Source organism: Nomascus leucogenys, chromosome 23 (genome assembly GCF_006542625.1).
Source record: "Nomascus leucogenys isolate Asia chromosome 23, Asia_NLE_v1, whole genome shotgun sequence".
Lineage (NCBI taxonomy): Eukaryota > Metazoa > Chordata > Mammalia > Primates > Hylobatidae > Nomascus > Nomascus leucogenys.
The window spans coordinates 4,459,424-4,476,664 of NC_044403.1; the positions used below are offsets into that span (position 1 = coordinate 4,459,424).

The 17,241-nt window shown below is 39.3% G+C and overlaps 1 protein-coding gene across 3 annotated transcripts in view; it reads left to right on the forward strand.

Annotated features, from left to right (window-relative positions):
• The window catches only part of TMTC1 (transmembrane O-mannosyltransferase targeting cadherins 1), a 283,499-nt gene that overhangs the window by 154,212 nt on the left and 112,046 nt on the right, over window positions 1-17,241 (forward strand). For all 3 annotated transcript variants that reach the window (XM_030804535.1, XM_030804536.1, XM_030804537.1), the window contains one exon: window positions 859-1,048. In XM_030804535.1, coding sequence (XP_030660395.1) covers window positions 859-1,048 — 190 coding nt within the window. The remainder of the gene's footprint in view (window positions 1-858; window positions 1,049-17,241) is intronic.

The following is a 17,241-nucleotide window of genomic DNA, read 5'->3' on the forward strand; positions in this document are numbered from 1 at the left end:
GCCTGTTGTAACGTGTTGACTAGAGCAAAGAATAAATTCTCCTGACAGCATTTCTCAGGTAAGCATTTTAATGAGGGGCTGGGGTCATCCCAGGTACACAGCCTTATGCTGAGGCTATGCTAGAGTTTGATTGTCTCCTAATGCAGAGATTTGGGCAAAGTTGTTATGTGCAGTTCTCAAGGGTCTAGAACACTGCTTAATAAGTGTGTTGACTGAATGAATTTAAATAAATGCAATTCTCTCTACCCCCAAAGTGAGGGGAACAACTAGAATGCCTTCCACTTTACCTTAGTGCCTAGTTGCAGCCAGGAAACAGGCATAACACCTCCTCCATCCATTGTCCCTGTGTCCACCTGGCTGTCCTTGTCAGCAAGGACACCTGCAATTTCCCTCCTACCACATATTATCTCCATACCACAAAGATTTTGATTTTTTGAAATAACTCAATATAGATCAGTATAATATAAAAATGATGAAATATTTTCAAATCTACTGCAGAATTCTGGGCACTGTCAAGAAGGGACAGTTCAAATGTCTCTTTTCCTTCCTAGCATTTATTTCTGGTTGTAATATGTTTATTTGTATGATAATTTTAAAATAGATGTCATGGAAATTGTATCTGTATTTGTTCACCATTAAAAGGTCAGCACCTCAGAGTGGCTAGAACCTATTAGATATATCCCAAATCTATCAATTTAATAAATAAATGAGTGAATGGCTTTCCATCTTCCCTTGTCTTCTCTTCCAAGATAATATTGACTGGGTAGAAATGCTATTTAATAAAAATACGGTGACTGAATGCTTACAGAAGGTCATGGTTCTTCAGTAGTGTTTCAGTGATTCTTCTTCTCTTTATAGATTCCTCACCTATTCCTACCTCTTGGCCTTCAACGTGTGGCTTCTGCTTGCACCTGTGACCCTGTGCTACGACTGGCAGGTCGGCAGTATTCCTCTGGTAGAGACCATATGGGACATGAGGAACTTAGCCACCATCCTTCTGGCAGTTGTGATGGCCTTATTGAGCCTGCACTGCTTAGCAGCCTTTAAGGTAATTTTCTCAAAAATAGAATGAACTCTGCAGTTGAAGACAGATATTCGATGCCTAAAATGTTCTTTTTTGCGCAGATGGTCTGGGTGTAAATTGAATCTCCTCTCCTTGTGTATTTAAATTTTTTGTAGCAGGTAATAACATACCATGGCCACCTTACAGATTTTTTGACTGTTTCTACTAACCCTGTATTGAATCTGACGCCTAATGTTTGTAAATGAGAAGTTACTGCTGTGGTTGGCTAATTTTCAAAGTAATTTATTTGATTTAATATAATGATAAATGAAATTGTGGTAAATAACCTATTTATAAATGCTTAAAATATGGTTAAGACTCTACTTTCATGAATGACTGCCAGAGGTAGTTGGATGATTTCTCCCACTACCTCCCCAAAAAGTATAAAACTGTACAAAATTACTAAAAACAGCTATTTCAAAAATGACCAAAGACCAAAGGCAAATATACTAGTTCATTATCATGCTGCTATAAGGACATACCTGAGACTAGCTAATTTATAAATGAAAAAGGTTTAGTTAGTTCACAGTTATGCAGGGCTGGGGAGGCCTTAGGAAACTTACAATCAGGGCAGAAGGGGAAGCAAACATGTCCTTCTTCACAAGGCAGCAGGAGAGAGAATGATGAGTGCCCAGTGAAGGGGAAAGCCCCTTATAAAACCATTATATCTAGTGAGAACTAACTCACTATCACAAGAGCGGAATGGGGGAAACTGCCCCCATGATTTAGTTATCTCCACCTGATCCTCACAACACATGGGGATTATGGGAACTACAATTCAAGATGAGATTTGGGTAGTGACACAGACAAATCATTTCAGCAAAGAACTTGAAAATGTTTACTTATGAAAAACTGCTACTGCATTGGGTAAGACGCTTTTACCTGAAGGTCTTTCCATCCTGTCAGATCTAGCAGTAAAAATTCATAAGTTTACTTGTTGGAACTGGCTGGTAAACTTTGGAAAGTTGTATGATTTTGGAAAAATTTGATTTGGGAAAGAAACAGCAGCAAAAATTTAAGGGAAAGGTTTTGGAAGCAAGATAAATATGAAAGGGCAGAGGTAATATACTCTCCATGCATTCATGGCTGTTAAATGATATATGCACAAGCAAAATTAAAAGCCCTGGGACACTTACTTGCTGCAAGTTTGAATCCATTCTTCAACACGTACACGAGTTGAGCAACAGAGATTGGAAAATTCACTGGCTTGAGTTATGCATGTATAACCTCTGCCCAAATCATTGGCTGATCACAAAGCCATGTTGGCACAAGAGAAATCCCCAGAAATCCAGGCAAAAGAAAAAAAGAACTGAGTAATAATTTCAGCATTCTGCAGAGAAACAGATTTTCCAGTTTGAGTCTATGGAAGCTCATCAAATGTATTCAAACAGGAAAATCAACAATTTCAGAGGAACAAAATAGAATCCAGGGTCCCTACAATGTATGACATGCAACACCCAGTTTAACCAAAGATTACTAGATATATGAAGAAACAGGAGTGTGTGATCAAACTCAGTTTTTTAAAAAAATGTCAGTAGGAAATGGAGTAGAATTGAGAATTCAGGGCTAAATCCACACTAATGGGATCAACTGCTTTTTGACACAGTTGTCAAAGTAATTCAATGGAGAAAGGATGGTCTTTTAAAAATGTAGCTGAATATCTGTAAGGAAAAAATACGAATCTTAACCCTTACCTTATACATTATACAGAAATTAATTGTAAGTGGATCATAGTCCTAAACAAAAAAAGTAAACTACACCAAAATTTCTAAAAGAAAAGGAGAAAATCTTTGTGAATTTGACTTAAGCAAATATTTCTTAGAACACATAATGTGAAAACTGTAAAAGAAAAAGTTGATAAATTGGACATCATCAAAATTAAATATTCTTTTCATCAAAAGATAATGTGACTTAAATGAAGAGGCAAGCCACAAATTGGGAGAAAATATTTGTAAAACATAAATCTACAGAGGCCTTGTATCTGGAATATTAGAAGTGCTCTTAAAACTCAATATTAAGAAGGCAAAAACTAAAATGGAGAAAAGATTCAAGTAGACACTGCACAGAAGAAGATATGCAAAGTTTTTAATAAATATATGAAAAGATGCTCAGCATCATTAGTCATTAGGGAACTTCAAATTAAATCCACAAAGAGATACCATTATACTCTCACTATAATGACTATCATTAAAAAGATTCCCAACACTGAGTATTGGCCACTGTGGAGCAACTGGAATCCTCATACATTACAGATGGAAAAAATGATTCAGATACTTTGGAAAAATTTGGAAGTTTCTTAAAAAGTTAAACATAAAATTAAACAGCTCTACCCATCTCCACCTACTAAAACGAAATGAAAACATGCCCATGTGAATATCTTGTCTGTGAATATTCATACAGCTTTATTTATAATAGCAGACAAATTGGGAAAAATCTAATGACCTAACATGCAAATGGACAAACTCAGTGTCATCAATTATTCAGAAATTTTAAGGAACAAACTACGAATACATAAAACAATGTGGACAGACATGGATGAACATGGTGCTAAGTGAAAGAAGCCAGACATATAAGACTGTATACTATATGATATGGTTTGGCTGTGTCCCCACCCAAATTGCATTGTAGTTCCCATAATCCCCACATGTCATGGGAGGGACCCCGTGAGAGGTAATTGACTCATGGGAGCAGTTACCCACATGCTGTTCTTGTGATAGTGAGAGAGTTCTCACGATATCTGGTGGTTTTATAAGGGGTTTTTTTCCCTTTGCTCAGCACTCACTACGTTTCCTGCTGCCCAAGGTCCCTGCTTCCTCTTCACCTTCCACTATGATTGTAAGTTTCCTGAAGCCTCCCGAGCCATGCAGAACTGTGAGTCAATTAAACCTGTTTTCTTTATAAATTACCTAGTCTTGGGTATTTCTTCATAGCAGCATAAAAACAAACTAAATACCCTATATGATTCCATTCATGTGAAATTCTAAAAAAGGCATAATTATAATGACAGAAAACATGTGGGGTTTGAGGTTGACTATAACTTGAAATAACATTTTATGCTTTTAAAAATATGATTGTGGTAGTGAAACTCACCAAAATATATACTTAAAATGGGTGAATTTGTTGTATGGGAACTTTACCTCAATAAAGTATAAAAAACAATTGAATATTGCAAATAGGTAAAAGGCTGGAATGAATACAGAACTGAAATTTAAACACAAAACATAAGGACAATCCTGAAAATTGAATGAAAAAAAATTTGAATGATGAAATCTTTTTAAAATTGAGGTGAAAGTTATATAACATACAATTAACTATTTTAAAGAGTACAATTTAGTGGCACTTAGTGTATTTACAGTGTTATACAACTGCCAGCACTTTCTAGTTTCAAAGCTTTTTCATTACCGCATAAAACACCCCATTACTTATTAAGTAATCACTCTCAGCTTTCCCCTCCTCCATCCCCTGATAACCTTTAATGTGCTTTCTGTCTCTATGAATTTGCCTATTCTGGGTATGGAATATAAAAGGAGTGTGAGCCCAAAATGTCTGAGACTGGCCTCAGCCAATTTAGAAAGTTTGTTTTGCCAAGGTGAAGGACACACCTGTGACACAGCCTCAGGAGGTCCTGACTACAAGTGCCCTATGTGGTAGGGGTACGGCTTGCTTTTGTACATTTTAGGGAGACATGAGATATCAATCATACATGTAAAACATACATTGGCTCGATATGGGAGGGCAGAACAACTTGAAGGGTGGAGGCACTTCCAGGTCATAGGTAGCTTTTTTTTTTTTTTCTTTTTTTGAGATGGAGTCTCGCCTTGTTGCTCAGGCTGGAGTACATTGGCACATCTCCACTAATTGCAAACTCCACCTCCCAGGTTCACACCATTCTCCTGTCTCAGCCTCCCGCGTAGCAGGGACTACAGGCACCCGCCACCACGCCCGGCTAATTTTTTGTATTTTTTTAATAGAGATGGGTTTTTTTTTTGTATTTTTTGTATTTTTAGTAGAGACGGGGTTTCACTATGTTGGCCAGGCTGGTCTCGAACTCCAGACCTCAGGTGATCCACCTGCCATGGCCTCTCAAAGTGCTGGGATTACAGGCATGAGCCACCGTGCCTGACCAAAAGTTTTTAATTTTTGTGAAGTCCAATTTAGCTATGTTTTTCTTTTTCTATCATGCTCTTACTGTCAAATCTAAAAATGCATGGCCAAATCCAAGGTCATGAAGATTTATGACTGTTTTCTTCTAAGAGTTTTGTGGTTTTAGCTCTTATATTTAGGTCTTTGATTCATTTTGAGTTAATCTTTGGGTGTGCAGTGAAGTAGGGATCCAACTTCATTCTTTTGCATGTGCTTATCCAGTTTTCTCTGCATCGTTTTTTGAAGAGGGTATTCTTTCCGCCCAAACACCTTATTTTAAAGTAACCATCTGATGCATCTTTTTGTAAATGAATTTTATAAAGCAAGGATCATGTAAATAACCATCCTCAAGAAACTCTGGCATGCCAATTAGTTATATAAACTTGAGCTCAAATTTCACCTTGTTAGTAAGGTCTACTTTAACCACTCTATTTAAAATGTAGTCATATACTCTCTGCTCCCTTCTTTATCTCCCTTTTACTTTTTAACTCCCTTCACTTCAACTTCAAGTTCTAAAATACTATATAGTTTGGTTATTTTACTTAATGCCTATTTCTGCCAAGCAGAGCATGAGTCCCATGAGGACAAATATTTTTTTCTGTCTTATTCACTGCCATACTAATATCACTAAGAACTTGCCCCACTCAATATTTATTACCTAAATTTTATTTATTATCTAAATTTGCCACTCAGTATCTATTATCTAAATGAATAAAACTACAAAAAGTTAGCCATTCTGTTCAATTAGATTTTAGCCTAGAGAATCTTTTCTTGTAAGACACATATCTAAAGGCTTGAAAAGCACCGTGCTCAACAGCTGCATGAAATATTTAGGGGTGAATATGAGGTTTGTTTTATTATTATCTGACCTTACCTCATGGATTGGCACGCCTGCTCTATTGTAACTGATCTGCCAGAGCACATATAGTGGACCCTGAATGGGTATGTCAGAAAGGGTTTTTCTTGACTTTTTCCCAGCTAATTAGGGGGACTGGCGATTCCCCACAGGCTGTCATCTCCGTCAAGTGTGTTAAACATAAGCTCTCATGATGGCAGTAGACCCTGCACACAGGCAAGTCTTGGCCCTCCCCAGAGTGTCTTTGATAACATGATGAATGAATGGAAACGTCCTCTGTGAAAAGCTGTTAATCCTTTTATTTTAGGGAGTTTGTTTCAAAATCACTTTAATGCATCCTAAAAAATTAGCAGAACATTCCAGCTGTGGGGATAGTTAAGATTGAGCTCTTCTGTCGTGGCTTTCATCTTGAACATTCTTTGCAACCGTTTAACTAGAGCCTCTGGCAATTCTTGGCCACTTACACTCTCCACATTTTCTTCTTTCAGAGGTTGGAGACAGAGCTTTGCTCACGTTTTTGTGGCCTGGTTTCGCTTTTCTTGATCTGCTTACACACCAGAAGGGAGATAGGAATCAGGCCTTAGAGTCAGGTTCTCCTACTAGTTAGTAACCTCTCGAAGTGGGAATAATCCTGTTTTGGGTGTGTGTGATGATGAACTACTAAGGACGTGATGGTAAGGGCTTTGACTCTGAGGCAGTAAACAGGAGGATTAAACTTTTATGAACATAAAGGTCATGCTTTATGGACATTTTTCTGTGTTAAAAAGAAAAAAATAGATGAAATGTTTATAATAATGTCAGCAGAATAAGCACAGGTCGGTCCACCTGGAATATTTCCAAATGAGTTGTGTACTGAATCAGCAAGTATCAAGCTGAAATTATTTTATAATCCCTGATTATATCCATAAATTTTGAGATAGCGAAGCTATATATTACCAAGAAAAAAAATACTGAATAAACAAGCATATGCAGTGAGTCCAGAGATTCGTGGAAAAATCTTTCTTTTATTTTCACCTTTGATTGATTGTCAATCATAGAAAACAACCTTGGCATATGTTCTTTGTAGCTTCACTACTTTTTCCTCTGCCCTTGTCTTAATATTGATTGAGTGCCTTTTGGTTGCTGTGATTAGCACAGTGAACAAAATGAAAGTCCCACCTGCATGGAGCTTACACTTAAACACTTAAAATATGTCTTGATATGTCAAATATTAGGTGATGTGAAGAGGTCAGGGCTGGCCTCACAGATAAGGTGACATTGGAGTAGAGACATGAAGGAAGTGAAAGAGTGAGCCATGTGGCTGTTTGGGGAAGAGCATTCCAAGAGCAGGGAAAGCCAGTGCCAAGGCCCAGAGGCAGGAAAGTACTGGACCCATCACAGACAGTAAGGAGGCTGAGATGGCTGGAGCCAAGTGGGCAGGGTACAGCCATATGAGTTGATATCAATGCGATTAGGGAGTGAGTGTGTGTGATACCATGCGCACACACAGTATCAAACCTCTGTCTTTTTAAGCCTTCGCCTACTTTCCCTTCCCTTGCCATACTTCTTCCACTTGGCCTCTGGCTCTGTTTTGTTTAGTTTTCTTCTTGGTGGGCCCAGGAGGAAATAAGACTAGAGAAAGGAATTCAGGTCCTTGCTGGGCGCAGTGGCTCACACCTCTAATCTCAGCACTTTGGGAGGCCAAGGCGGGTGGGTCACCTGAGGTCAGGAGTTTGAAGCCAGCCTGGCCAACATGGTGAAACCCTGTCTTTACTAAACATCTAAAAAGTAGCTGGGCATGATGGTGGGTGTATGTAATCCCAGCTACTCAGGAGGCTGAGGCAGGAGAATCACTTGAACCTGGGAGGTAGAAGTTGCAGTGAGCTGAGATTGTGCCACCGCGCTCCAGCCAGGGCAACAGAGACTCCATCTCAAAAAACAAAAACAAAAAAAGACAGAGAATCCAGGTCCTTTAGCTGCTTCTGTGTGTGTCCATGGAGCGTAGGAGGTGGGGACTGAAGGAAAAGGACAGCCTTAGAGTCACTAGAGATTTGTAAGACATGCATATCTTGCTTTTATTTTATTTATTTATTTATTTTTGAGCCGGAGTCTTGCTCTGTCGCCCAGGCTAGAGTGCAGTGGCACAATCTTGGCTCACTGCAACCTCCGTCTCCCGGGTTCAAGCGATTCTCCTGCCTTAGCCTCCCGAGTAGATGGAATTACAGGCGACCGCCAATGTGCCTGGCTAATTTTTGTATTTTCAGTAGAGACAGGGTTTCGCCAAGTTGGCCAGGCTTGTCTCAAACTCCTGACCTCGTGATCCACCTGCCTCAGCCTCTCAAAGTGTTGGGATTACAGGCATGAGCCACAGCTCCCGGCCTCTTTTAGTAATATTAACCAGCTTTTGTTGCATCATTTTGGGCAATATATATGCTTATAATCTTCGTTTCTTCTCCAATTTACCAAAAACCTTCTTCTTGCTTCCTATTTCATCATCAACCAGGACACCAGATAGGTGGAGGTGGGAGCATACTCTTTCCTAATACATTTGTATTTTACTTATTTGCATTTTATTAACATTTCAGTAATTGACTTTATAAAACTACAAATTAAGGCATGTAAGACAAATTAAGTCATGTAAAACAGAAGGTGTGTCATCTGCCAAAACCAACCCCCACAGCCTGCTCTTCATAGGCCTCCGTTGAATATCTGTTCCTCTACATTTTTGTGACTATGGGAAACAAAAACAAATTCTTTCTTTTTTAGAAGTAAGTTAAGTTAGACACCATTAAACATTGCAGACTATTCTGGGCCACTTCCATCTCTAGTTGAACTGTTTCTATGGGTAAGCAACTCAAAGAGTAGATGTTTTACTTTTGGCAAGATCTTGTCCAGAATTGAGTGGGAGAGGCAGAATACAGAATCTAAATGTTCCTTTCTCTAGAAATAACCACACAATGAATTTAGAGATTGTTTCTAGTTTGTCCTATTTTCAGGGCGTACGAAATTTAAGACCTCATGGAGTAGTTTATTATTTATCATAGAAGAGCTCAGTTGGCATCTTTGAAATTTAAGAGTAGAATTTATCTCGTTCTGTGCCTCTCCTTCATCTCCTCCTTCTACTCACACACCATTCATTCTCTAGAAAGGCATTTGAATTTATATTACATAATATAGAGAACAATCTAGAAATTTCTTATTGGATCGAATCATTTTTAACAATAAATTTTAAAGTGAACTAATTTGCTCTGACCCTTTGCGATGAGGGTAATCACTCTGTGGGAATGCATGTACAGTTAGAGATAAAGGATATTTAAGCCACGAAGGCTGAATATTCCATTCTTTTTTTATGAATAGTGAGTGTATATGCCCCAGGAGAACCATGGCTGAAAATGCACTTGAGTTTTTCTTTATGGCTCTTACAGACTTTATGTCAGACTGTTGACTTGCAATAAAAAGTGACATATATCAGGAAAGTAGCCAGTCTAATTTGGATTATTTAGAGCAGTTAATACCATTAGTCAGTCCTATTCTTTATAGTTCCCAATTTCCCATGTTCCTAATGTGGTTTCCCTGCATTACGGAGGAAACACCATTAAATTATATTTAAGAGTAATTTATTTGGTATTGGTTCTTTATTACATTCTCACAGAGTGTCTTGAGATTTTAAGGTATTTTTAAACCTTTTATAATCTTGTAGCATACTTGTAAAAGGAAAACATGAGAGAAAAAGAGGTGGGCTACTGATACCTGACTTTCTTTTTATTATTATTATTATTATACTTTAAGTTTTAGGGTACATGTGCACAATGTGCAGGTTTGTTACATATGTATCCATGTGCCATGTTGGTGTGCTGCACCCATTAACTCGTCATTTAGCATTAGGTATATCTCCTAATGCTGTCCCTCCCCCCTCCCCCCACCCCACAACAGTCCCCAGAGTGTGATGTTCCCCTTCCTGTGTCCATGTGTTCTCATTGTTCAATTCCCACCTAATAATAGCCTCAATCATGAGATGTCTTTTGAGAATGAACATTGGGCAGTGGAAATCCTGTCTCTCCCCTCCCCTCAGCTCATAGGTATGGGTTTCAGGGGTTTGGTTTTTATTTGTTTTTTGAATTTTTAGTAGGGTGATAGTTTTGCAACCAACACACATCACAGGCTGCAGCACTGAGCCCCAGAAAACAAGCCAAATTTTCATGTCCACGTGGGGAAAAATCTGCAACCTGACTGTTAGAGGTGACGACTAGCAACAACTTGGTGGAAATGGAGGGTGGGGGTGGGGTGGGGCTAATGCAGCTCCTCACTCAGGGAGGGCCTTCTCATCTCAGGGATCTCCCTTCATGCCTGTTCTCATCCTTGCTTTGGATTTACCTCCATGCTGGTCCGTGTCACAGCTCCCATCAACCTACTCACATCACTACACAGAGCTGATAAACAGAGTCTGTCAGCCTGTGAGCTCTTTTTAAATGAAATTCCCACACATCTCAACAAGAAGGTAAGATCAAAACGAAAGCCACTATTGGAAAGTGATTATTTGCATATTGGCATCCTCACCTCATTCCAAAAAGGACTTGGAGCAACTTATGAGAATAAACACAATACGATAGAATAGACCAAGAAATGGCAAACTTTTTTTAAAAAAAAGAACAAGGTAGTAAATATTTAGAGCTTTGCTGCCCATGCAGTCTTTCACAGCTATTGTTTCATCATTGTCACATACATTTTTCAATCCCTGGGGTACAACATTGTATTACCATAGATCCATATGGTTGAACTGAATGCACTTGCTGATCTCTGGAAATTATTTTGCATTTAGCCCAGCCAAATAATAGGTTATGGTATTATGGCACAAGGATCACTAAATTCCAGAATAGCAGTTATAAACCTGGTAAAATAAGCAGCATGTTTTAATATACTGAATGATAAAATAAAATTGAACTTGGGGAATAAAGATTGCATTTAATAGTGAATGGCTCTATGTCAACACGGATTTTTCTTTTTTCCTCTGGCCTACATTCCTCTTTTCAGTTCCCATTCTCAGCAAACAGCACATTCTCTATTCTTTTTGTAACCTCAATTCATGAAAATCCTCTTCATGCTGTTATAGATCCAATCTTTCTAGCCCATTTACAACCCATCCAGCTTGTTCTGCCTGGAGACCACTGCAGTATTGGATAGATGGACCCTGATGATGCTTTGCCATGGTCCTTCTGACCCCGACCACCAGTGCCATGAGAGTAGCCGTCGTATGAGGAGCTGTTCCGTCTGAGACTTGACCAGCCCAGTTGATGCAGCCTCTTCTCCCTGCTCTCAGCTGGCTTCTCCACCTGCCACCTTTTTCCTATGCTGATAATGTTCTGCTATGTGGGTCGCAGTTTTCCAGCTCAGTAGTTTTAGTCAACTTTGGCGCACAGGCCATGCTCCAAAGCTGAGATTTTCCTTCATATCATCTTTCTGATGAGAGTTTGAAAATGAGTTCACCACTTCATTTGACGCAGTGTTAGAAAATAGAGAAGTTGGATCTGTACCTCATTTTAAAATGGAGCATATTTAAAGATCCATTGTACTGACCTTCCCACATACTTTGATGTCATTACTTTACCATATGTGATACATACTGTATCAGACTTATGATTGTCATTCGATTTCATTTGGTAGTCTCATATTAAATTCAATAATTAATTTAGTTCACTTTAAATTTACCACCAATCTCAAGTGGGAACCAGTCCCGTCTGTGTTCGGGGTAGCCCCTGCATGCATGTTGAGTTGTCTTGCCCAGATTCCAGATTGAGAGTCCTGAGGGTGGGAGGAGGGAAGGCTGTGGTGGGGAGTGATTAGCAGTGACCTGAGTCTGAGGCCAGACTCTGCCAGTGCATAGCTGTGTGAGCCCCTCTCTGATCCTCCCTGCGCCAACTATGGTTGGACCAGGGCAAGCCACGTGAAACACTCAGTATGGAGGCTGGCACATGAGGAGCTCTGTGTTGTTGCAGCATCATGAAATTCTCACAGCTTAAACCCAGGAGTACAATGAGGGATCCTGTCTCCATTTTGTAGAAATATCTGCCTTCATAAAAAGAAATCCAGTTGACTGCCTTTTCTTGAGTCAATATATTTCAAAGTCCAGGCATGCTTCCATGACCAGAATCTATGTTTGATATTACTATTGCTTATAAGAGTTAATGCTCTCCTCCCTACCTCCCTTCATCCTTTACCTTGAGTGACAGTGAGCTTCTTTAACTTCTTGACATAAGAGGTAATAGTAGTAGCACACTTTTAAGTGCAGATTTTAAGTGCAGAAGCATAGTTTTGGAAGTTAGTATGTTCAAATGTAACAGAAGGGCAGAATATAACATAAAATCACTCTGTTAAAACTGAATGTGTATCAAGGGGAAGGAAGAATGGGAAATTTAGTGACTTATTTACAAATGGCTGTTGCAGCTATCACCTAAAGCTCCAGACTTTAGAAACTAGATTATGGATGTCTTCAGTGGTATTTGAAAATTTCATGAAAATAGTCAGGATTTAAGAAAAAAATCATTTTTGTTGTTGCTGTTCATAAAACATCATGCTACCATCGCTGGATTTCTCCATTCCCCTCAGTGTCAGGGGTTGGAACAAAGTGGACACTAGAAATGCAGCCCTTTGTTCAGCAGCTACCTGAAATTCAGTTGGTCCTTGAGCAGTCTTACCAAGACCTGCCTTTTTGTCAATTATTAATATGTCACCTGTAAAATCATTCTCCTTGTTCTGGAGCTGAAACTTTTACAGATCCTCTTTCCTCGTGTCATGTGTAATATACCATTCAGTTGTACCTGGAGTGCTCTGCTTGGCTTTTGATCTAGGCCTGGCAAAAGTTTTACATGTCACTAAATCATTTGTCTTTTTCTTTGCCTTCACAGGGCAGTTACATTTTTACAAGTCACACTATTTAGTAAGAAAATGACTTACCTACCCCTCTTTTATTTACCCCTCAGTTGGAAGACTCGCTGAGTTCATTAGTGAGTCTTAGATAGTTGTATAATGGAAAAAGAAGTTATCAGACATCACTAACAGCTTCAGTTTTTTTTCCCCTGATTTGTGTGCTTTGTGATTCTCAGTGAGAATTCATAGTCTATATCATTATTTGCTTTTACTCAAAGCAAGTGCCACCTTTTGAGAAGGAATCTTAATTTTTACATTTGTTATTTCTCATAATGATTCATATTTTCATAAAAACAGCTCATTAACACTTAGCAGACAATGCTTCTGATTGTTGTTAAACTGTTACAAAGGTCAGAAGATATTTGTGTAACATCTAGAACCATTCTGTCCCTTCCATTTCCATCTAGAATGTGAAATTTCTATTTAAAGGAGCACAGCTTTTTCCATCTTGTTCTGAGAAAACTCTGAAATATGTAATTAGGAGTCCCAGAGATAAAAGCAGCTAAAACAAGTCCCTCTAGACAAAAAGCCTACCGGAAACACAGAGGAGACTGTAGCGATTGATTGTCAGATTCTTTAGGTGATTAGCTGTAAGTGCAATGCCCAAGGGGCCTATAAAGGGAGTGAAAGGGCGATAAATACAACCCTGGGAAGAATCATCCCTCCATCAAAAAAAAAAATCTAAAATTCCTTGTTTTTACATGTACATTGCCTAAGGAGGAAGCATAGAGTATTAGAAAGAAAACAAGTTTGTAATATGAGCTTTAATGTTTATATGTCTACATTATTACAGAGCAAAAACATTGGTATTAAAAAATTTATTTTTCACCTGTAATACAATAAAAATAAGTGAAATAATATATGTAGGACCTAGGATTGTTCAAGCAGGCAAGTGTCATCTATATACATGCATCTCCACACTATAGTCTCAAATTCAACATTCTGAAGTTTAACTTCTGACTTTACCCATTCAGTGTGTTGCCTCAATGGCATTTTTCCTCTCAGTGCATTCTGCTAGTTGCCTGAGCCAAAATTTGGGGGATTTCCATTTTTCTCTTTCTCTGTCTCAAATTTCGTATCTCATCCATCAAGAAAATTCTGTCAACCATATTTTCAAAATGCATCTAGACACTGACAGCTTCTCACCACCTTCGCTGCTTTTACCCTGTCCAAGCCACCGTCATCTCTCATTTGAATTATTGCCATAGCCCTCTAACCGGTCTCCCTGCTTCTACCCTTGTGCCAAGGCCCAGTCTATTCCTCAACAGAGTGGCCAGGGTGATTACTTTAAAATGTAAGTCAGATCATGCCCTTCTTGTGTTTAAAATCTTCTGGTGGCTCCTTATTTCTCTGACAGCAATAGTCATCCCCTTTATAATGACCTGACAGGTTCTACATGTGCTGGTGCCATCCAACCCCCACTCCATTATCTCCTTTGCTACTTCCTGAACTCATTTTCTACTAGGAAATAAGTATTGTGGCTGACTCCTTCATCTCCTCCAAGTCTTGCTTGATTGCCACCTTCTCAGTGCAGCCTACCATTGTGTTTAGAGTTGCCCTCCATTTCTTGCCCACCTTAATCTGTATATTACAGATACCCCTTACCAGGCTTGCTGACTCACTTTCTCATGGTCTCTTTCTCTCTTTTCCTCTCTGGAAAGGCAGGGTTTTCTTTCTCTGTCTCTCTCTCTCTCTCATCTGTTTTGCTTACTGATGTTTTCCCAAGAGCCTAGACTAGTACCTGGAAAATACAAAAGAGATGGGAGTGATTGATTGCTAAATTCTTTAAGTGTTTGCCTGTAAGTAAGTACAGTGCCCAAAGAGACTATCTTTTTAGATGGCAATGAAACATATCTGTTGAACGAGTGAATAATCAGTGACCAGGTTTTTCCAAGAGAACCATTGATGAGGATGGGAAAATTTTCAAGAGTGCTTTGACAAAGCACGTAACCTGGGGTGGAGGTGTCTGATGAACCTTCGTCATCTGCCTGCTCCTTGTACTTTGTGTCTCTTGTAGGCAGAGGCATGACTAATTGCATGACTAACTGGAGTGAGCCGTCACATACCCAGTGGTGTGATGGAAATGGAAAATGATCTTAAAAACTGACAAAGTTTTTTGAAACAAGCAGAAGAAATATGTAGGGAATATGTAGGTATAGGACAGTGCATTTGGAGAGGAAAAACGTGGTAAACAGTAAGATAAAACATTAGAGATTTAATTGACCACTCATTGTTTCAAACAATATTAAGAGTATAGAGAATAAAGAAATAAGACGACCCAGGGTGCCTTGAAGAGCTTGGTTTTCTCCATTTCCATCGCATCCACCCCGCCCATGAGAATATCATCTTTATAAACTCTGATATGGTTTAACGATGCCAAGAAGCCTTCCTGTGCTCAGGATTTATCTCAGCTGGAGCCAAGACTATGCAGATAGATGGCTTAACAAAGTTCTCTAACTGTATAGTGATTTTTAGTGTAGAAAATGGCCATCAGCTATTCATCTCTACAAAGGGCTGAGCAGCAGAAAATGTATTTTTTTTTTTTTTTCGAGACCAAGTTTTGCTCTTGTTGCCCAGGCTGGAGTGCAATGGCGTGACCCTGGCTCACTGCAACCTCCGCCTCCTGGGTTCAAGAGATTCTCCTGCCTCAGCCTCCCGAGTAGCTGGGATTACAGGCGCCCACCACCATGCCTGGCTAATTTTTGTATTTTTAGTAGAGGCGGTGTTTCACCATGTTGGTCAGGCCTTGAACTCTTGACCTCAGGTGATCCACCTGCCTCAGCCTCCCAAAGTGCTGGGATTACAGGTGTGAGCCACTGCACCTGGCCCCAGAAAGTGTATTTCAACTGTGGGGTGATGGCCATAGATGAGATCAGTGAAATTGTGTTTGCCAGACAGCGGGTTGATTTTTGGGGGGTAGGTTATAGAAACTCCTAAAGTGAGAACTTTTCTTAACTTCATTCTGCTAGAGCAGTTTGTACCAGCATTTCTCAAAATATGTCACAGCATCATACAGACCATTAAGTAAGGTTACTCCAAATAAAGATTCTACAGTTCTGTATTTCACAAGCACTAGGTTTCAAAAAGTTAAACATATTTCTTTACTGGGGGGCTTCACAAAGCCTTTATGTTGCTCTAAGCCTTGTGAGTTTCCAAAAGGGGTGTATCATGAATGGCATTCCTTAAACTTACTTGAATTTGGCACCCCTTTTTAGGGACTTCTTGTGGATAAGTGTTCTTGCAAAGTGCTTTGGGAAGTATCGACTTTGATATACAAAGGTGCCTGGGTCACTGGACCTTGAGAGTTCATTTTTGGGCAATGTTTAAACATTTCCTTGCTTGCCTTCTTTGTACCTCCAAAAACAACTGCCACCACAGCATCAACAAAAACATTTTCATATTATTACCTTTTTAGCAATACCACCTGAAAAAGGATTCCTTTGAAACCATTCCTTTTATAGTTTCCAACAAGGCAACAGTAACCTAAGACCTTGAAACAAATTATATTTTTCATTCTATGGAGGCTGTAGTTAGAAATGTATATATAGATGTTTGATACAACAGTGTCTGTGACTGCTGGGAGTCATGATGGATGAGGGACCCTGCAAGGCCGTTCATGAAATGTTACAGTTTGGGGAGGCAAGTTTCACCTAGAAGAGTTCATTCATTGGTAGATTATTAATAAGTGGCAGTTTCCAAAGCAAGACCCAAGCAGCACCATATATATCTCTCCACATGTATTTTTTCTTTTAACTGAAATAAGTTAAAAACTTGTATCTTCACCTGCTTAACATGATTTAAAAGAAGGCACTCGAGGGGGTTTTCTTGGCCTTCTCTAAGTAGAAAGTGAGATGTGGCTGCCTCAGGACGTTGTTACATGCACCTCTGCGGGAACCTTTCATGGAAGGTTCTTACAGGAGAGCTGGAGGACAGAGAAAGGACTTCCTGGAGCTTCCTGAGGAAGCCAGTGTGTGACTGCTAAAAAATGGCTGCACTTTTAACAGAACTTCTTCTCAGACTTGCTCTCATTTTTGTATCCCACCTGGTTTTAATTGCCACAGGCCACCAGTATTTACAAAAGAACCTGGCAACTTTAAATGGCCAAATTGGCCCTGTTAGCTTATAACCCAGGACTCTGGCATTTGGTATGAAAAAGTGATTAATTGGAAAGAACATTTATGAATGGCAGCTTCCCTGGCATTGGCTTGAAAATTCTCTCCATTCCAGTCCACCACAGTTCCTTCTGATTTGGGTGACTTTGGCCAGTGAGCCCTAT